This window comes from Martes martes, assembly GCF_963455335.1.
Source record: "Martes martes genome assembly, chromosome: 4".
In the NCBI taxonomy this organism is placed as follows: Eukaryota; Metazoa; Chordata; class Mammalia; order Carnivora; family Mustelidae; genus Martes; species Martes martes.
This window is the reverse complement of record NC_137891.1, coordinates 726,621-746,866: the sequence shown is the minus strand read 5'-3', so window position 1 is coordinate 746,866 and position 20,246 is coordinate 726,621. Positions and strand designations below refer to the sequence as shown.

Here is a 20,246-nt window from a genome sequence, read left to right as displayed (position 1 = left end):
GGGAATGGAGCCAGGGCGCCGGGGGAGGGAGCGCGGGCCGGGGGCGCGCCCTGCAGAACCCCCTTGCTCCCCGCGTGCTTGCAGGTGCTGCGGGCAAGGGCCCCTCCACAAGCTAACAACACCCCTGCTGCCCGTCCAAGGCCAACCCTGCCGCAGCCGAGGCTGGGAGCAGCAGGACCCACACAGAAGGGCTGATGTCCCCAGAAGCTGTGGCGGGTGCCCTGATGAGGGCAGACGGCTCTCCCACCCTGGCTGTTCCCCAAGGGCAGAGAGGTGCCCAAGCTTGGAGTGGGCCCAAACTGTGCGGGGCCTGGAGCAGGCCTTTCCCACTCCCTAGAGGGAACAATGTGTGTGTGTGGGAGGGGTGTCCCAGGCAGAGGGGACAGCGGGTGGAGGGGGCTTCACCTCATGGGCCAGGCCAGGTAGACAGGCCAGCAGCCCCCCCCCCAACACGCTCCCCTGTCCCCTAGGAAACCTGCCAGCCCTGGAGGCCTGCTTGGTCCCTGCAGGTGGGAGGGAGGTGGGCCGGGTGGGGACCACAGCCTTGGGGTGCACCCCAGGCTGCAGCAGGGAGGGCTCCCATCTGCCTGCGGGCCTTTGGCAGCCTCAGCGTCCCCTTCCATGTGGTGGGGGAGGACGAGGAGACATGGTTTTGGAAGAACTGGACCAAGAAAGATACATGAGATTCAGTGACTCAGAGCAGTGCCCAGGTCTGTGACTTCTGACCCCACCTCACACCTTCTGATGGTGGCCCATGGCCTCCTCCGCCAGCCCAGGCTCCAGAGGGTGTCTCCCCACATCCAGCCCTGCTTGGGCCAAGCGTGGAGGACTTGAGCTCCCCAGCCCACAGGGTTGGCCCTGGAATCAGGCACACAGGACCCACGCCCCCAAGGATGGGCCGTGACCGTGTCCAGATGACTGTGTTCCCGCATCCCCAGTGGCAGGTGTCAGCCGTGGCAACGCCCCCAGACCTCTACCACACCGATGCTTAGCACCTCCCCCATCCCTCTCGCCCAGCTGGGGCCCGCGATAGTCAGTAGAGCCACGATGCAGGAGCTCTACCTCCGCTTGCTCTGAGCAAACCACGAGGCGGGGGTCAGCAGCCCCCTTTCAGTCCGAACCCCCACCTGCGGCCCCCACCGCGTCTCCTTTGTTCCCCCACAGCAGCTGCCCGGCTAACAGCCCACGCGCTCGTCCAAATGACTGGGTGATCATCCCACCAAATCCCCCACACGGCCTCTCCATCCGGGCCCTCAGCTGAGAATCCATCCGGAGACTTCCACGACCTCACCCGCACCCACCACCGCCTGGGGACCTGCACTCTGCCAAGCCTTGTCAGTACCGCCCAGCCACGCCGCCCTCGCTCGCACCCGTCTTCCCCTTGTGGCTGGTGATTGTCATTGTCCGCGCACCCCTGCTTAAGTCCCCACCCCCACGCCCTTCCAGCGGCACCCAGCTGCTCTGTCCCTAGGCTGCGCCTCCCCAGCGGTGTCCACCTTCCGCCCCACTCATGTCCTGGCTCTCTTGACCTCACCTCCACTGAGATCATATCTGGCAAGACCAAAGAATGTCCCCCAGCCGTCCCAGTGCCGGTCCCTCTCTGACCACCCCGTGCGTCCACCCATCCCCCAGCTGTGTGTGTGGGAAGCACCTTCCGTGATGGGCTCCTGACTTGCTCCCCGACTTCCTCCTGCCAGCCTCCTTCACCACACCTTCGTGATGCGAGTGTTCCGAGAAGGGCCCCTCTGCTATGCCCTGAATTGTGTCCCTCCAAAATGCGTATGTTGAAGCCTACCCCACACCGTGATGGGGTTTGGAGGTGGGATCTATGCGAGGTGATTAAGTCATGACAGTGGGGCCCCAGGGTGGGATTAGTGCCCCTGTAAGAAGAGACGGCTCGCGCAAAAAAAAAAATAAATAAATAAAAATAAAAATAAAAATAAATTAAAAATAAATAAATTAAATTAAATTAAAAAAAGAAGAGACGGCTCGCTCTCTCCAGAAGGTGCAGACGCGCTAGACGGTGGCCAGCTCTAAGGCAACCGCAGAGCCCCGCCAAGAGCCCTGCCAGCACCCTGAGCTCGGACTCCCAGGCTCCAGGACTGTGGGAAGCAAACTGTTGCAGTCATCCTGCCTGCAGCATTTGGACAGAGCAGCCCGGAGTGTAAGTCCCAGCTCCGGTCACACTGTCTCCCCCGTTGTCGCCTCGGGTCCCTCAGCAGCAGGGATGGAACCCGGTGCCAGGACTGGCCCCCCACCCCCCGTATCTCCCTGTGGATCTGCACAGCCAGAGGCTTCCCTGCAGCATGGCGCCCATGCTCGTGAGACTGGGGTCCCCCGAGCCTGCCCACACCAGGGACAGTGCCCTACTTGCAGAGCTGAGGCTTAAACCCTGGGAGCTGCCCTTAAACCCTAGGCCCCTGCCCTAGCCAAGCCTGTCACTTCTCACCAGGAGAACGACCCTCACCCACCCCATCCCATCAGGCCGGGAGCCCCAGGGGCACAGATCCTGCCGTCAGGTTCCTTCTGACCTGCAGGGCCTTCCTGGTCCTCGTCTGCCCTCGCCTTCACCAGCGCTGGCGCAGCGCGATGCCTCAACACACCCAGCTTGCTGCCACCTCAGGGCCTTTGCACAGACTAAGCTCGACCCCAGCCTTGTGGCTCCCTCACTTGGGTCCAGCCCTGCTCCAACACCACCTTCTCACTGCTGCGCTTCCTTCATATCACCCCCCAGCACCTTCCACTCCCGACAGGCCGCTGCCCTTGGAAGCTTCCCCCCACTTTCCAGGCTCTTGGCACAAGTTGACAGAGTGAAGCTCCACGGGCCCTGGCGCTTCTCACCTCTTTCGGCATCCTTGAACTTGATGGTTCTCCTCCGCGACGGCCGGGGGCTGGCGGCCACCTCAGTGAGGATCCCTGAGCCGCAGAAGCCCAGGCTGCTGCCCCGGTTCCGAAGCACCAGCTTCAGCTCCTGGTTCTCCTGGATGAGCTGCACCAGCCGCCGCAGCTCCTCGTTCTCCTGCGCCAGCCGCTGGATCTCCTGCCGCAGGCCCTCGTAGCTGCTCAGGAGGGACATGCCCGGCATCAGGGGCGGCAGCTGCCAGCAGCTGGCGGGCTGGCCGGGGACAGTGGACCGGTCCCCGTCATTGTGAGGTCAGTGGCCTCCCTGCCCCCGCGCCTCGGCCGCATTCCGGGGCCTGGCAGTTCCGATCGCCTTGAGCGGGGCACACCTGACCGCTGACCTCTGACCTCTGGCCCCTGACGGCCCAATGACTCGGGCCTGGAGTCCCTCTAGGAAGCCCCTTCTGCAGGGGAAAAGCTGCTTTTTCCCTTTAATTTAATTTAATTTAGATTCAGTTAACATACAGTGTATTCTCCATTTCAGACATAGAGCTCAGTGACCCATTAGTGTCATACAACACCCACCGCCCATCACATCCTGTGCCCCCTTCATGCCCATCCCCCGGCCACCCCGCCCCCATCCCCGCCCCTCCAGCAACCCTCAGTTTGTTCCCTGTGGTTAAGAAGAGTCTCTCATGGTTTGTCTCCCTCTCTGGTTTCATCTTACTTTATTTTTCCTTCCCTTCCTCGCTTCTCAAATTCCTCATATCAGGGAGATCGTATGATAGTTGTCTTTCTCCAATTGACTTATTTTGCTCAGCATGATACCCTCTAGTTCCATCCATGTCATTGCAAATGGCAAGATTTCATTCCTTTTTTTAAAAAAAGATTTTATTTATTTATTTGAGAGAGACAGCGAGAGAAAGCATGAGAGGAGAGAGGTCAGAGGGAGAAGCAGATGCCCCGTGGAGCTGGGATCCCAATGCGGGACTCGATCCTGGGACTCCGGAATCATGACCTGAGCCGAAGGCAGTTGCCCAACGAACTGAGCCACCCAGGTGCCCAAGATTTCCTTTTTTTTTTAAATTTTATTTATTTATTTGACAGACAGAGATCACAAGTAGCAGACAGGCAGGCAGAGAGAGAGAGGGAAAGCAGACTCCCCACTTGAGCAGGGAGCCCGATGCGGGGCTCGATCCCAGGACCCTGGAATCATGACCTGAGCCGAAGGCAGAAGCTTTAACCCACTGAGCCACCCAGGCGCCCCCCAAGATTTTCTTTTTGATAGCTACATAGTATTTATACGTATATGAATATATATTATTAATATTATATAATTATATATATTATTAAATAATATATATTATTAAATATATAACATTAAAATATTATATATATACACACATATATATACACAAACCACATCTTCTTTATCCATTCATCTGTTGGTGGACATCTAGGTTCTTTCCATAGTTTGGCTATTGTGGACATCGCTGGTATGAACATTCAGGTGCACGTGCCCCTTCGGATCCCTACGTTTGTATCTTTAGGGTAAATACCCAGTAGTGTGCAGGGTCGTAGGGTAGCTCAATTTTTAACTTTCTGAGGAGCCTCCATACTGTTTTCCGGAGTGACTACACCAGCTTGCATTCCCACCGACAGTGTAGGAGGGTTCCCCCTTCTCCGCATCCTCGCCAACATCTGTCATTTCCTGACTGGTTGATTTTAGCCATTCTGGCCGGTGTGAGGTGGGATCTCACTGTGGCTTTGATCTGTATGTCCCTGATGCTGAGTGATGTGGAGCACGTTTTCATGTGTCTTTTGGCCATCGGAGAAGTGTCTTCTTTGGAGAAGTGTCTGTTCACTGGACGCTCTTTTATCCCACCTGGCACAGACGTGTTGCAGGAAGAGGGAGTCAAGGATCCGGGCAACCCCACTGCTGGAGCATCTCCGCCTGCCTGTGCCTGTCACGGGGCTGGGTGACCAGCCATGGTCCACAAGGCCGTGGCAGCCAGCACGACATCGGAAGGGGCTGGGAGAGTGAGTGCTCGAGCTGCATAAAGGTGGGGGCTCTTCTGGCCTAGTGGCAGCAGGACCCACACAATAAAGACTTGGGAGGTCAGGGGCACCTGGGTGGCTCAGTGGGTTAGGCCTTTGCCTTTGGCTCAGGTCATGGTCTCAAGGTCCTGGGATCGAGCCCCGCATCGGGCTCTCTGCTCAGCGGGGAGCCTGCTTCCCCCTCTCTCTCTGCCTGCCTCTCTGCCTGCTTGGGATCTCTGTCTGTCAAATAAATAAGTAAAATCTTAAAAAAAAAAAAAAAAGACTGGGGAGGTCAGAATCCAGGGACACGGGGTGAGTCAGCAAGTGCATTAGGCTGGGGCTGAGCCTGGGGCAGGGAGAGCGGGGGTAGCAGTGCACATGGAGGCCAGGGGCCCTTGGGGAGGCGTGGAGACGGGGACACAACGTCGTGGGAGAGGGCGAGGCACGCAGCAGGGAGACCACGGGAAAGGGCTGAAGACAGCAGATTCCGGGTGGCATGGGAGCCCGCCCAAGGGTAGCAGTGGGGGTTACAGGTTCGAGGCCATGAAGGACTTCCTTCCCTCGCCCGGGCGCTCCTGCTGGGGCGGCTCTGTGCCGTGTCCTTGCCTGTCCTTCCCTTGGTTACAAGGAGTATTTATCTCACATCGTCATTTCCTTTTTGCGGGTCTGCTCGGGGCGGTTTCCACTTGTTAACCGGCAGGTTCTGGGACCGGCGAGCTCCGGGGAGGGGGTGGGGTCTTCACAGTGCCGGCCGTGGAGGGGGCCGCCTCTGACAGCCGTGTTCCAGGAGACGGGGCGGCGACTGCCCTTAAGCTCGATGGACGTGATGACAATTTTAAGAGTTCCTCTAACTAGGAACTATCCCGATTCTCAGGGTTATGGAGTGAGGCATTCCTGCCGAGCCTAGAGACCTTAGCTCAAAGGAGTGACAGGCTCAGGGCAGTGAACCTCCAGCCCAGACCCTCTCAGAGCAGGAATGTGGCAGGCAGAATTCCAAGGCCCCCAGGGATGCCTGCACTCATGGACAGACCCTGCATAATCCAAGAATGAAATGGGTTTTACAGCCACAATAAGGTTATTTATACATATTTAAAGGAGGCATAAAGGGAGATTATGTTGGAGGAGCCCTACTGAATCAGGTGGGCCCTTGAAAGAAGAGGTCTCCTCCTACAGGAAGAGATCAAAGTGTCAAAGACGTGCCACGCAAGGGAGACTATTTGCCGTGGAGGGGGCCACGTGCCAAGGGATGTGGCTGGTCTCTGGGAGCATATCATAGTCAAAATACTAAAAGACGAAGAGAAAACCTCCAGAGTCACAAGATAAAAATGACTTCTCGCACGTGAGGAAACCCAGTAGGATCAACACCCAACTTCTTGGTGGGAACAGTGGAGGTCAGGAAGCGATGAGATGACGCTTCCAGCCACTCTTTCAATGACTCAAGCAAGAATCCCAAATTCTGGAAAGTGAGCTTTGGGAAATTAAGGTAAAATAAAGGCACTCCGTGACAAACAGAGATGGAGAATTTCCTGCTAGAAGACCTGCCTTACGAGAAAATACTAAAGAAAGTTCTTCACAAGACGGAGGCATGGAGGGTCCGGAACTCGCCTCCTCCCAAGGATGCGACAAATTCACAACTGCATGTGGAGGGGCCTCTTCGGAAACAGCCCTCAGAACTGGACGAACAGAGCCTCCGCAACGCAGGACAAAAAGAGACATGGGTGCGAGTGGGGCACCTGGGTGGCTCAGTCGTGAAGCTTCTGCCTTCAGCTCTGGTCATGATCCCGGGGTCCTGGGATCGAGCCCCACATCGGGATCCCTGCTCAGCGAGGGGTCTGCTTCTCCTCTCCCTCTGCCTCTCCCCCTCCTTGTGCACAAAGGAAACCATCACGGAAAGGAAAAGGCAACGTACTGAACAGGAGAGGATATTTACAAGTCCCCCATCGGATACGGGGTCAATATTCGGAAGACACAAAAACTCATACAACTCAACAACAACAACAAAACCACCAAGCAACCTGATTCAAAAACGGGCAGAGGATCTAAGTAGACACTTTTCCAAAGACATGCGGACAACCAACAGACACATGAAAAGACATTCGACATCAGTGATTATCGGGGAAATGCAAACCAAAGCCACAAGGAGACGTCACCTCCCGCCTGTTAGATCAGCGACTGTCACAAACACAGGAAAAAACGAGCGTTGGCAGAGATGGGGGCAAAAGGGAGCCCTCGTGCGCCGTCGGCGGGAGCGCTAGTTGGTGCAGCTGCTGCGGAAAACAGCCCGGGGTTTCCCCAGAGAAGTAAGAGGAGAAACGCCCCAGACCCCGGCAGGCCGCTCCTGCGCGCTCCGGAGAAACCAAAACCACGAATTCCAACCGCCGTCTGCACCGCGGGGCCCGAGCCGCATCGTGGACAGCGGCCAGACACGGCGGAGCGCCCGGCACGGAGGAGCGGGCAGAGGGTGTGGTGCACGCACACCCACACTCACACACTCGCACACACTCTCTCACTCTCGCACACTCGCTCGCTCACACTCACTCTCGCACACCCACACACGCTCGCACACTCACTAACACACCCACACACTCACGGCTCACACACACTCAGTCGCTCACACACACTCACTCACACCACACACTCTCTCACTCGCTCACACTCACACGCACTCGCACACACGCGCCGCAGAGCATCACTGAGCCAGAAACCAGGAGGATGAGCTGCTGCTGTTTCTCACCCCACGGACGGCCCTTGCGGGTGCGGCTGCGCGCGCAGTGAGTCAGGGTCAGACAAAGGCCCGGGGATCTCGGCACACACGGAAACAAGCTCAGGGAGCCCGGCCGGCCGGCAGCCGGCAGCCGGCGCGGGGCGGGGGACGGGGCGGGGCGGGTGCAGGGGGCGCAGCGGGTCGGCTGCGGGGGGCGGCGTGGAGTGGCCTCCCGGTGGGGACCCCTCTGCGGTGTCCACAGATGTGAGACGGGGGTCGCACAACGGAAACTCACACAGGAGGTTGTCGACCAATTTTACCTCCATTTCAGCCAAAAGAAAAGTCCTCGAGGTGAGAAGCAGTCCCCTCTGACCGCCGCTGAGGTCCGGTTCCTCGGGGCGGCCGGGCCGGCGGGGACCCGGGCGGCGCCCCGCCGGGGCTTAGGCGCCCGCGTGGGAAGCCACTCGCCGGGCAGCACAGCGGGCGCGGCGCGCAGGGGAGCCAGAGCGCCACCGGGACGCAGCAGGGCCGCGAGGAGCCCACGCTTGCGCTGTCCTCGGACGGACCGGCGCCCCGAGGCCAAGCTGGGGACCCCGCGCGGACGCACGGGCGCGGAGCCCTCCCGGACCCCGGCAGCCCTCCGCCCCGGAGGAAGCAGGCGCGCCGGCCTTGCCAGAGGACGCGGGGACGGCCGACCCTCGCTGCCACACGGAGACACGCTCAGGGCCCTCGCGCAGGAAAGGAGGCCCAGGCATCGTCCCTTGGCCTGGGAACCGGCGCTGTCCCTTATCTTGACCAGAAGAATGTGGCTGAAGTGACAGCACACCTACATCCAGCCTTGACCTCGAGGGCCAGGACTTCCGGGGCGGCTCGGTGACCCCTCACTCTGGACTTTGACCAAAGGGCACGCAGCGTTTGTGGGAGGCGGCCCGCTGTCTGGGTGACAGACAGGTCTGCAGCGGGACCTGGCACTGGGGCCAGAACCTCCCCGCTCCCAGCCCGGGTTCCCAGTCCTGGAGGCTGCACCCCGAGGGCCCGTGGCCAGCCGCTGGGCGGAGGGGCCTCGCCGGGCAGGACGACCCCAGGCCGCCATGCCCCCGGCACCCGCCGGCAGAGCCGGGGTCGCTGCTCCTGGCGGAGCCGCCTCCCCCGCATGCTGCCCCGGGGAGGAGGCAGCCTGGACGCTGACGCTGACGGTGGGATGTCGGGGACGTGGAGATGCTCTCCGCGACCGAGGACGGAAAGGCCTCCGCACAGGCCGAAGGCTTGAACCGCGCGCATCCCGCTGTGGAGGCCGGCAGCTCGGGCGGAGTCTCGGGGATTAACATCGAGGTGGTCACAGGACAGGTTCCTTCCGGAGGTTCCGGGGGAGAATCCCGGGACGCCGCACTCCTGTGCTCGTCCGGTCTCCGTCCCCACCGTCACTTGCCTTCTCTTCTGTAACCGAACGCCCTCCGCCTCCATCCCGCAGACGACCGTGGTGACGTCGAGGGCCAAGACGGTCTTCCCGTCTCAACTTAACCGCATCCACAAGCTTCCTTTTGCCCTAGAAAGTAGCATTCACAGCTTTCAGTCCTGGGCTCTGGGTCTCTGGAGGGGATTCCTCAGCCCACCACACCGGGACACGAGGCCTTGTCCAGCCACACACGAACCGTCAGCAGCGATGCGGCTTCCCTGGCCGGGGAAGCCTAAGCCCCAGCTGTGCTGACCCAGACTGGGCTCCTAGGAAGCCAGGCTTCCACCGAAGACGGGGCGGGGGTGGGGGGGCAGGTGAGGGCAGTAAAGCTCACAAAGCAGCCCTACAGGGGTCCCCCGTGAGCAGCACTGGCCAGTGGGCAGCACGGTACTGGCTGAGCCTCGTCTGGAGGGCCCAGCAGAGGAGTCCCAGGGGCCTGCAGCGCTGCGCTCGCGACATGGGGACTCACCGTCTTCCCGAGCCCCCCATCAGCCTAATGGAAAAGTGACCGTCTGCGGAGGGCTCTGTACGTTCCCAGCTGGTTACTGGCCCCTCTGCTGGGGGGGCCACCGTTGGGATATGTCTGTGCTGTCTTCAGGGGTCAGGTCTCTGGGGACAGGCTCACTGGGACCTCAAGAGGCTCACCCCTCATTCACACAGCCCCTTCCCGGGGCCGGGGGCTTGGCAGAGTGTTTGCGAGACCGCATTTTGTAGAATCTGCAACAGTAAAATCATCACCGTCAGTTCAAGCTCTCTTCCCACAGCGACGCCCCCCGTGCGGCATGAGCTGGAGAGGCTGCGCTTGCGGGGGTTTAGCGGGAACAGCCACTTCCTGGAATCCCTAAGCTGTTGCCTCCAGGGACACACCTGCCTCCCACGGCGCTGTGCGCCAGGGCACCTTGGGCGGCTGGAGTTGGCTGATGGGCGTCATCAGTTCAAAACACGTCTAAGGTCGTTTAGTCACAAACACGAAAACTACAGAGGCCCTGAAACCTCAGGGCTCACACGTACACGAAACTTGACAGAGGGCTCCTCAAATTTAACAACCCTAAAACCTGACACCCTATTACCCACAGGAGCCGTTCCCTGAAAACAACTTTTCTAAGCTATAGTAAAAATAAACTTGTTAGAAAAGAGACTGAGTTCCCTTCTCTCTGTATGTACACATCAAACGACTGTTGTCATCTTTTTATTTAATTTTACTTTTAGTCATCTCCACACCCAGTGGGGGCTCGAACTCACAGCCCCGAGATCGAGAGTCATGCGCTCCACCAGCAGAGCCTGCTGGTGGTCACCCTAACAGGCCATCAGAGCGTGCATCCAAAAAGCATAAGGAAAACGCGTTGGAGAGATATTTCGGGAGGATAATTCATGACCTTATGTGGGTTCCCCGTGTTTTGTGATGTTTGTGATGCTGCTCAACTCTGAACAATTTACACTACATGTTAGGGTTTCTTTTCTCACTCCGTTCACTTGATTTCGGACACATGACTTTGCCTTCTGTTTTGGGAAACAGCACTCTGCAGGAAGGAGGCACACAGCAGGGCTAAGAGCGCTCTCCTTTGTGAGACGCGCTGGGGTTAGCCGGTCCCTGGGGGCTTCAGTCTGGGGACGGTTCCCACCATTCCCGAGGAGTGGCTCACTGAGCCTGATCTGTGCAAACAAGTACGGCTTGTCCCGTGCTCCGGCCTTCCTCCCAGCCCTCTGGCGTCGTCGGGGTACGTGCCAGACGGAGGGCGCCTCCCCGCCCAGCCCCCACAAATGCCCTCAGTATGGCGTCTCCCCACGCGCTGTCACCCCTGGCTGCTGGGGGGTGTAATGTGTTGTGTGGAGAAGGTTCTGGAAGCTGTGCTTGGTTCCCTAACTTTGCCACATGAACCTTATTCCTTTGCTGATTTGGATCACTGTCCTTTCTCCAATAAATCTCAGGCTCGAGTTCAACACCTCTGAGCAAGTTGCCGAGTCCAGAGTGGTCCTGGGGTCCCAAACATAGCCCCCAAATATGTGTACGTGTGAGCTCCAGCCCTGGATCTACCCATGGGTACAACACAGGGTCAGAGAATCCAGGGGGCAGGAGTGGCTAAAGCGCCCGTGCTGCCGGGTTGGAGGTCTTAGTTCCCGGGGCAGAGGGACACTCCCACCAATGGGCACAAGAAAGGTTCCACTGGCCTGGGGGGACAGCCACCACCCAGCCACTTTGGGCCCTAGGCTCCTTAGGCCCCGGACCAGCATCACAGACTGTTCCGGGCGACAAGTGTCACTGCTATGCAACTGCGGCAGGAGAGTGTGGGACACCTGTGGGACTCCCACCTGCACCAGTGGACAGCCACTGCGTCATTGACCCGATTAGAACGGGGACAACGTGGGCTCAACCTGCTGAGGGGAAAAGCCCCCGTCGCTCCCCCGATAACCAGCCAAAGATCTGAGGGTGGGTAGATGGCAGGTGGTGAGTCCCAGAGGACGCCAGCCATCACAGCCTCAGACCAGGGGCAGGCGCAGGGCCGTAGCTGGCTGCCCGCCCTCACACTGCATTCATCTCGGAGACCAGGACCTCGAAGGGGACACTGTGCTGGCAGGACGGGGCTCTCGCCTGCTACAGTGTTTCCATCCTACTGCTCTTCTTATGTCCTGACGTTGGTCTTGCTTCTCTTGAGGGTCAAAGTCCACGTTCCCTCCCCTGGAGCCCAAGCAGAACTTTGGGACCACCTCGACCCACAGAGGCTGCTGGGAATAACGTTATACGATTTCCGAGGCTTGGTCTTAAAACACCATACGTGCCCGCCTTGTTGTCTTTTGAGGTCAGCTGGAGGTCACCTTCCAGGAAGCGCTGGCTGCACGGACAGGCCACGCACCGGCGCCGTCTCAGGTCTGGATCAATAGCCGGCATCAGTCACGGAAGACATGGGAGAGGAAGCCATCAGGACCACAGCTGCCACCATCTGCCGTGAGCACAAGCAGGAAAGATCCTAAGTGCAAACAACCTAGATGGGCCCAGACAAGCCCCAGGACTGCAAGACTTAACGATGTGATTATGTTTTGTTACTTGAAGTGACTGAGGTTACGCAGCACGAGACAAATAGCCGTACAAGCCCCACTAGACCCGTCCTGGAAGCAGTGAGCGTGTCTTCATTCTCGAGGGGATACAAGGCCCATTTTATTTCTTTACTTATTTTAAAGATTTTATTTACTTATTTGTCAGAGGGAGAGAGAGAGAGAGCACACAAGCAGGGGGAGCAGCAGGCAGAGCAGGCAAGGGAGAAGCAGACTCCCGGCTGAGCAGGGAGCCCGATGCAGGGCTCGATCCCAGGACCCCAGGGATCAGGACCTGAGCCGAAGGCAGACGCTTAACTAAGCCAGTCAGGTGTCCCCCAGAAGAGAAATTATTAAATTTCCTACCACCTAGAACCCACTGACAAGTCCTTGGAATAGGCAGAGCGACCTTCCTCTAGGGGCTCAGCTGCCTCAATGCTGACACTTTGCTAAGGGCAAGAGGCAATCCTAGCCCGACCCCCAGGATCCCGTAAGTCTACTTCAACATATACAGATTTGGGGCTCCTGGGTGGCTCAGTGGGTAAGTGTCTGTCTTCCGCTCAGGTCATGGTCTCAGGTCACGGGTCCTGGGATCAAGCCCCACGTCGGGCTCTCTGCTCAGCGGGGAGCCTGCTTCCCCCTCTCTCTCTGCCTGCCTCTCCGCCTACTTGTGATCTCTGTCTGTCAAATAAATAAACAGAAAATCTTTTTTTTAATTTAAAAGATTTTGTTTATTTATTTGACAGAGATCACAAGCAGGCGGAGAGGCAGGCAGAGAGAGAGGGGGAAGCAGGCTCCCCGCTGAGCAGAGAGCCCGACGCGGGGCTCTATCCCAGGACCCCGAGATCATGACCTGAGCCGAAGGCAGAGGCTTTAACCCACTGAGCCCTCCAGGCGCCCCATCGTCAGTATTTTTAAGGGACAAACGTAAACGCTAAACTGTAAGGACAAAACACAATGCATGCCTCAGCTTGGGAAAATGAATGCATTTATGGCTGCAGAAGAACGAGAAACCATCAGAGACAGGACGCGGCTTCCTTCGAACTGCGTCCGCCCACCGGACCCACAAGGAGCCTCCAGGCAGGCCGAGCCGCAGAGGGCCGCCGGCCGCTAGAGCCCGCGGGTTGCAGGTGCTGGGGCGGGGCGGGGCGGAGCGGGCGCAGGTGTCGGGGGCGGGGCGGGAACGACCGGCGCAGGCGCAGGCGCAGGGGCTCGGGGGGCGGGGCCAGCGGGGCGCAGGCGCGTGCGGTAGAAGCCAGGGAGGGCCTGGGGTGTACGAGAACCTCCCCCACGACAAACCCGAAGGGGCGCGACGGGGGCAGTTCTTCCCCGAGCCAGTCTCCACCTCTGGCCGCCGTGGGACAGCTCCCCAAAACGGCCGCAGGCACAGTCTTCCTCCCCGGCTCAGCACCGTCGAAGATGCCCGGGGCCGGAAGTGAGGGAAGTGGCACCGCGGGGGAGCGTAGTTTCCCGGGACCGGAAGTGGGGGGAGTAGGGCCGCCAGCCCCCCTGGGGGAACCGTAGTTCTCCAGGGCCGAAAGTGGGGGCCGGGCCGCCGGAAACCGCGGGCCCCGGGAGGCCGGAAGTGCGCGTCAGAGCCGCCGGGAAGTGTAGTCCTGCGGGAGACGGAAGCGCGGCCCGCGGCCGGGCGCCATGGCGGGCCTGGAGCTCCTGTCGGACCAGGGCTACCGCGTCGACGGACGGCGCGCTGGCGAGCTGCGCAAGATCCAGGCGCGGATGGGCGTGTTCGCGCAGGCCGACGGCTCGGCCTACATCGAGCAGGGCAACACCAAGGCGCTTGCGGTGGTCTACGGGCCGCACGAGGCGAGTGGCGTGCGCGAGCCGGGCGGTGCGCGGGGCCTCCGGGCCGGGCTGAGCCTCCGGGCCGGGCTGAGCCTCGGGGGGCCCGCTGGCCGCGGCTCCGTTCGCCCAGCCCATCCTCGGGGCCGCCGCGGCGCACTCGGAGCCAGAGCCGGAGGCCCTGCAGTGCGAGGCGGCGCGTCCCCTCCGGCGCACCGACCCTCGCTGTTCCGGAAGCGCCGGGCGCGCTCCCCCTTCCCTCTCCCCCTCCGCTGCCACCACACGCTTCCCTGCCTCTCCCTACCCAGTCCCCTCGGCGTCCGTTCGGGGAGCCCCTCGCTGCACGCCTCCGTGGGCCGTGAACTCCGTGAGGACGGGGCTGTGGATGAGTCCTGCCGGCTCTACCGCCCGTCTCCATTGCCGGAGAAGGGAGGCGCGGGGGGTGGCAACGAGCGAGGCGGGTTTGCGGGGCAGAGGGCTGCTCGTGGGAAGACGAGGAAGGACTCCACGTGGGATCCAGTCGTCTCCAGGGAAGCAGCAACTCGCCGTTTTGTCGATCAGCGACACTGTTTAGGATTTTATGTCGCACGTGGTGGGGGAGCTTGGGAGGCGGCAGAGCAGAGGGCGTCAGACTCGGTATTTGCGAACCTGCCAGCTCTCGCTACCGTTCGGTTGGGAGGGCATGAGGCAGGGAAGAAACGGGGAGGCCTCGTTAAGAGAAATCCTATCCAGGCGTGGTGGTGGCTTAGAGACTGGCCACGCAGCCCTCCCGCAGGCTGCTTTGCAGGTAAAGTAGGAGGGTGGGAGGGAAGCTGAGGTCTGGGTCTGAGCCAGAGGAAGGTGTAGTGGGAGCTGGGGAGCAATGAGCCCGGCTTATGTGTCCTTCCTCCCCCAGATCCGGGGCTCCCGAGCACGAGCCCTGCCAGACAGGGCCCTGGTGAACTGTCAGTATAGTTCTGCGACCTTCAGCACAGGTGAGCGCAAGCGGCGGCCGCATGGGGACCGGAAGTCTTGTGAGATGGGCCTGCAGCTGCGTCAGACCTTCGAGGCGGCCGTCCTCACACAGCTGCACCCGCGCTCCCAGATTGATATATATGTGCAGGTGAGAGCTGCAGCCCTCAGCCCGGGGAGGGAGAGGGACGGGGGCGAGGGGGTTTGGGAGCCAGGGGTCAGGAGCCTAATGGACGGATGCCACCGGGGGGCTCCTGCAGGTGCTGCAGGCAGATGGTGGGACCTACGCAGCTTGTGTGAACGCAGCCACGCTGGCAGTGCTGGACGCTGGAATTCCCATGCGGGACTTTGTGTGCGCCTGCTCCGCTGGCTTTGTGGACAGCACAGCCCTGGCGGACCTCAGCCACGTGGAAGAGGCCGCTGGCGGTCCCCAGCTGGCCCTGGCCTTGTTGCCGGCCTCAGGCCAGATCGCGCTGCTTGAAATGGACGCCAGGCTCCACGAGGACCACCTGGAGCAGGTGCTGGAGGCCGCTGCCCGGGCTGCCCGGGACGTGCACACGCTGCTGGACCGTGTGGTTCGACAGCATGTACGTGAGGCCTCTGTTTTGTTAGGGGACTGAACATCTGCACCCCTGCCCCCCATTCCCTGAATAAAACCCACATAGTGTGCTGAACTCTGATCTCCCACGGCGCTTCCACACCCTCGGAGCCTGGCCTGATGCTTGCACCCCTGGGGTGACTAGGGACCATCCCTGTCCCCCACACATGAAGGACATACCGCTTGCAGTCTCAAGAATCACAGCCCAAAGAAGTTGGGGGGGGGCGTGTCCCAGGATGGACAGAGCAGTTGTGCCAGGAAGGGTTCAAGGCCGCTGAGCAGTGAGGTGCGGCCTGGCATAATGAGCCAAGCCAGTGGCGGGAGTCTGTTTTCCCACCGGCACATCCGGGGCCCACCATGGCGATGTGGGGGCCATGTCTGACATCTGCCAGACTGGCTTGGACCGAATGGCCCCTAATACTCTAGGAGCCCTTTGGGCCTACATAGCCCCGGACTCCAACAAAAGTACAACAGATACAAGTTCTCACGTGGGGGAAGGAGGCGGGTCTTCTCTACACACCTGTGCCCTGAGCACCAGCCCCTGCAGCCCTCACCGCACCCCTCCCGATCTGAACAGGAGTGCACCCTGCTTTTTACTCCACATACCCCAGCTCCTTTGAAACCCGTTGTGGCCAAGAGTACCATCTGCACTTTGCTGCCTGTGGTCATCTGACCCTGATGACCTCGGCGCTGCGTTCACACGGGGATTGCCCTTGTGCACTCGCTGCCGTTTCTGACCAACATCCATAGGAATGAGTCTGCCAATGCCCTGGTCTCAGTCCAAGCGAACTTTCCTCCTCCCCTACTCCCCGCCCCCCGGGGCGCTCGACCTGTCGCTGCCAGTGGCGGCACGTTCGCACGCTGGGGCGGCCGAGCTCTCCAGCCCCCCCGCAACCTGCCCTGTTCTTCCGGCTCTGCCCCGCCAGCCCGGGCGGCCGCTGGTCGCCGTCCTCCCGGAGGCCGCGCGGCGGGGGCGGGCGGGGGAACGCGCACCGCCTCTGCTCGGAGCATGCGCGGCGGCGCGAGGGCCATCGGGACCGGAAGTGCGAGCGGGCGCGGAGCGACGGCCCCACGGGAGCGCGGCCCCGGGCCCGCGGCTGGAGCTGCCGGCCGAGCGCGGCCCCGGAGCCGCCCTTCCCCGCCATGGGCCTCCTGTCGGACCCGGTGCGCCGCCGCGCCCTCGCCCGCCTCGTGCTGCGTCTCAACGCGCCGCTCTGGTGAGCGCGGGGCCCGGGGCGGGACCCGGAGGACCCGGGGCTCGGGCTGCCGGCGCCCCCGTGCCCCCGCGGGCTGCTCGCACCCGCGTCTCGGAGCCCACGGGACTCGCTCGGGGCATCGGGCCCGCGGCTCAGCTCCCCCGTCCGACGTCCCGAGCGCCTGGACCCCGGGGCCGGGTTCCCTCCGACACGCCCCCGCCGTCCCCGGTGCAGCGCGGGGAGGTCCCGGGCCGCAGCGCGCGGACCCGCTTATGCTCCGGGGCGCCGTCGCCCCCTCTCCCCGCAGCGTGCTGAGCTACGTGGCGGGCATCGCCTGGTTCCTGGCGCTGGCTTTCCCGCCGCTGACCCAGCGCACTTACATGTCGGAGAACGCCATGGGCTCCACCATGGTGGAGGAGCAGTTCGCGGGCGGAGACCGTGCCCGGGGCTTGGCCCGAGACTTCGCTGCGCACCGCAAGAAGTCGGGGTGAGCCGGACAGCTGCGGGCGTGGGGAGATAGTGGTGGCCAAGGTCAGGGAGCTCTGCCTAGCGGCTCTCCTTGTGTCCCTAGGGCTCTGCCAGTGGCGTGGCTGGAGCGGACGATGCGGTCAGTGGGGCTGGAAGTCTACACGCAGAGCTTCTCGCGGAAGCTGCCCTTTCCTGATGAGACCCACGAGCGCTACGTATTGTGGGGGAGAGGAGTGCCTGGGACCAAAAGGCACCTGGGCAGGGTGGCTTGGGGCCGGGAAAACCATGGGGGCATGTCCCGGGCCCGGGAAATCCCTGGTGGGCAGTCTAGGGCGACGAGGGAGGGCAGCCCTCGGGGGTAGGGTCGTGCTAAGTCTCCCCCATACCGTGTCCAGATGGTGTCCGGTACCAACGTGTATGGCATCTTGCGGGCCCCGCGCGCTGCCAGCACCGAGTCCCTGGTGCTCACCGTCCCCTGTGGCCCGGATTCTACCAACAGCCAGGCTGTGGGACTGCTGCTGGCACTTGCTGCCCACTTTCGGGGTGAGGCTTGGGGGCTGCTCCTGGCAAAGGACGGTTTGGCCCCTGGCCCAGGCTCTGCTGACCTAGCTTCTGGTGTCCAGGGCAGATTTACTGGGCCAAAGACATCATCTTTCTGGTGACGGAACAAGACCTTTTGGGCACAGAGGCTTGGCTGGAGGCCTACCACGACGTCAATATCACGGGTGGGTCCTCTTGCCCCGGTCCCTCTCTCCAAACCGCTGTCCTCGTCGGCCCCCTATAGGCAGCTCCTTCTCCTGCTCCCACAGGCATGCAGTCATCCCCTCTGCAGGGCCGGGCAGGGGCCATCCAGGCAGCCGTGGCCCTGGAGCTGAGCAGTGACGTGGTCACTAGCCTCGATGTGGCTGTGGAGGGGCTGAACGGGCAGCTGCCCAACCTCGATCTACTCAACCTCTTCCAGACTTTCTGTCAGAAAGGGGGGCTGCTGTGTACGCTGCAGGGCAAGGTAAGGGGGGCTGCCTTCCAGGGGAGCCCGGGCCTCCCGCGGGCTTCTCTCTGTGGGGCTTCTCTGACCCTGCCCCCAAACCCTCTAAGCTGCAGCCCCAGGACTGGACATCCGTCGACGGGCCGCTGCAGGGTCTGCAGACCTTGCTGCTCATGGTTCTGCAGCAGGCCTCCGGCCGCCCCCACGGCCCTCACGGCCTCTTCCTGCGCTACCGTGTGGAGGCCCTGACCATCCGTGGCATTAATAGCTTCCGACAATATAAGTATGACTTGGTGGCAGTGGGCAAGTAAGTGGCTTTTGGCCCCCACTTCCATGCTTGGGGTGGGGTAGGGGGGGTGGCCTGGGGGGCCTGGCTGGCCGTGACGCCGCCCCACCCCGGCAGGGCCCTGGAGGGCGTGTTCCGCAAGCTCAACCATCTCCTGGAGCGCCTGCACCAGTCTTTCTTCTTCTACCTGCTCCCGGCGCTGTCCCGCTTCGTGTCCATCGGCCTCTACATGCCTGCTGCCGGCTTTTTGCTCTTGGTCCTCGGTCTCAAAATATCCTGTGAACCCCCTGTCTGTGTGTGGCCAGCCTAGGTCCTCTCCACTCTAGGCTGGGGAGAATTCTCCGTCCTTGAGGTGGGGGAGTGGGAGTGAGCCCTGGGTCTGCTGCCGGGTAGGTTCCACCACACCTGTCGTCAGGGTCCTTGACTAGACCACGCTCTGGAGCTGTGGATGCAATTGCATGAGGCCGGAGTGGGCCCCGAGGATCCTGGGGGGGCCTCTGGACCGAGCCCTCCCGTCCTGCCAGCACAGGTGACGGTCCCCCCACTCTTGCTGTTGGGGCGGGATTCCGGGATTCCAGGCGATCGTCACTGTGGCGGCTCAGTCTCGATCGGTGGGGTGGTCGTGAGGATCCTTGGGCCTCCCTTGGCCCCAGGGCCCGACTCCCATTGTCTGTGCCGTTGCAGAGCGTCGGGCTGGCCTCGCTTGTGGCGCCCTTGCTGATCTCACAGGCCATGGGTCTGGCCCTCTACATCCTGCCCGTGCTGGGCCAACACGTGGCTACGCAGCACTTCCCCGTGGCCGAGGCCGAGGCCGTGGTGCTGACTCTGCTGGCCATCTACGCGGCAGGGCTAGCGCTTCCACACAGCACCCAGCGGTGAGGAGCTGGGCTGGGGGGGGGTACCCCGGCCACACAGGCCAGGCCTCTGAGCCCCTTGTCCTGCAGGGTGGTGAGTGCACAGGCCCCAGACAGAGGCTGGATGGCACTGAAGCTGGTGGCCCTCGTCTACCTGGCACTCCAGTTGGCCTGCATCACCCTCACCAACTTCTCACTGGGCTTCCTGCTGGCTGCCACCATGGTGCCTGCTGCCGCGCTCACCACGCCCTTCGGGCCCCGGTACGTGCCAGCCTGCCCCACGTTGCAGAGTTCAGCGCGCGCTGCCCCTCCCCAAGCCCAGGGCCTGCGCTGCTTCCCACCACCGTGCCCTCGACGGGATGCCCCTCTCCCTCCTGCCCCGCCCCGAGCCCGACCCGATCCCCCGTCTCCCCCCAGGCCCCTCTACGCTGCCCTGCTGGTGCTGACGAGCCCAGCGGCCACGCTCCTGGGCAGCTTGTTCCTGTGGCGGGAGCTGCAGGAGGCCCCGCTGTCCCTGGCCGAGGGCTGGCAGCTCTTCCTGGCGGCGCTGGCCCAGGGCGTGCTGGAGCACCACACCTACGGCGCCCTGCCCTTCCCGCTCTTGGCTCTGGGCCTCTACCCCTGCTGGCTGCTGTTCTGGAACGTGCTCTTCTGGAAGTGATGTGCGGCTCACAGCCTTGCAGCGTCAGGACCCCCCGTTGTCTTCTTGGGAAATAAACAGTTTTGTTTCAGCCGCCCTTTGGGCCGCTGGCCGACTGTCTGCTGTCCGTGTGGGCCCCCCAGCCCATGGGCGAGAAGCTCTGCGGGAAGGCCTGGCCTTCCCAGATACTTCCTTCTTGGAGGGCGCCGCCCGGTCCACCTGCTGCTGGCAGGAGTAAGGGCCCGAGCCGCATGAACCTCAGAGGAGAGCCTCGGGTGGACACTGGGCTCGGGACCTGGAAACAGCCCATGCTGACCCTGCCCGGGCCCCCGCCCCACGAGCGTCACGGTAGGAGGCAGGGTGCGGGATAGGAGGAAACAATGGGAGCAGGGCTTGG

General features: G+C 61.9%; 2 protein-coding genes across 2 annotated transcripts; both read left to right on the top strand.

Moving 5' to 3' along the window:
- The first annotated feature begins 13,312 nt into the window (after positions 1-13,312).
- EXOSC4 (exosome component 4) lies at positions 13,313-15,521 on the top strand. The gene is made up of 3 exons (XM_080801314.1): positions 13,313-13,895; positions 14,767-14,973; positions 15,083-15,521. The coding sequence occupies exons 1-3, from the start codon at positions 13,725-13,727 to the stop codon at positions 15,440-15,442; spliced, it is 738 nt and encodes a 245-aa protein (XP_080657440.1). The 5' UTR covers positions 13,313-13,724; the 3' UTR covers positions 15,443-15,521.
- Positions 15,522-16,459: 938 nt separating this feature from the next.
- On the top strand, positions 16,460-19,940 carry GPAA1 (glycosylphosphatidylinositol anchor attachment 1). The gene is made up of 12 exons (XM_080802677.1): positions 16,460-16,637; positions 16,924-17,103; positions 17,188-17,299; positions 17,480-17,627; positions 17,708-17,809; positions 17,894-18,090; positions 18,180-18,376; positions 18,473-18,626; positions 18,789-18,884; positions 19,040-19,230; positions 19,300-19,470; positions 19,627-19,940. Exons 1-12 carry the CDS (start codon positions 16,564-16,566, stop codon positions 19,868-19,870), a joined length of 1,866 nt encoding a protein of 621 aa, XP_080658803.1. The 5' UTR covers positions 16,460-16,563; the 3' UTR covers positions 19,871-19,940.
- The last annotated feature ends 306 nt before the right edge of the window (positions 19,941-20,246 follow it).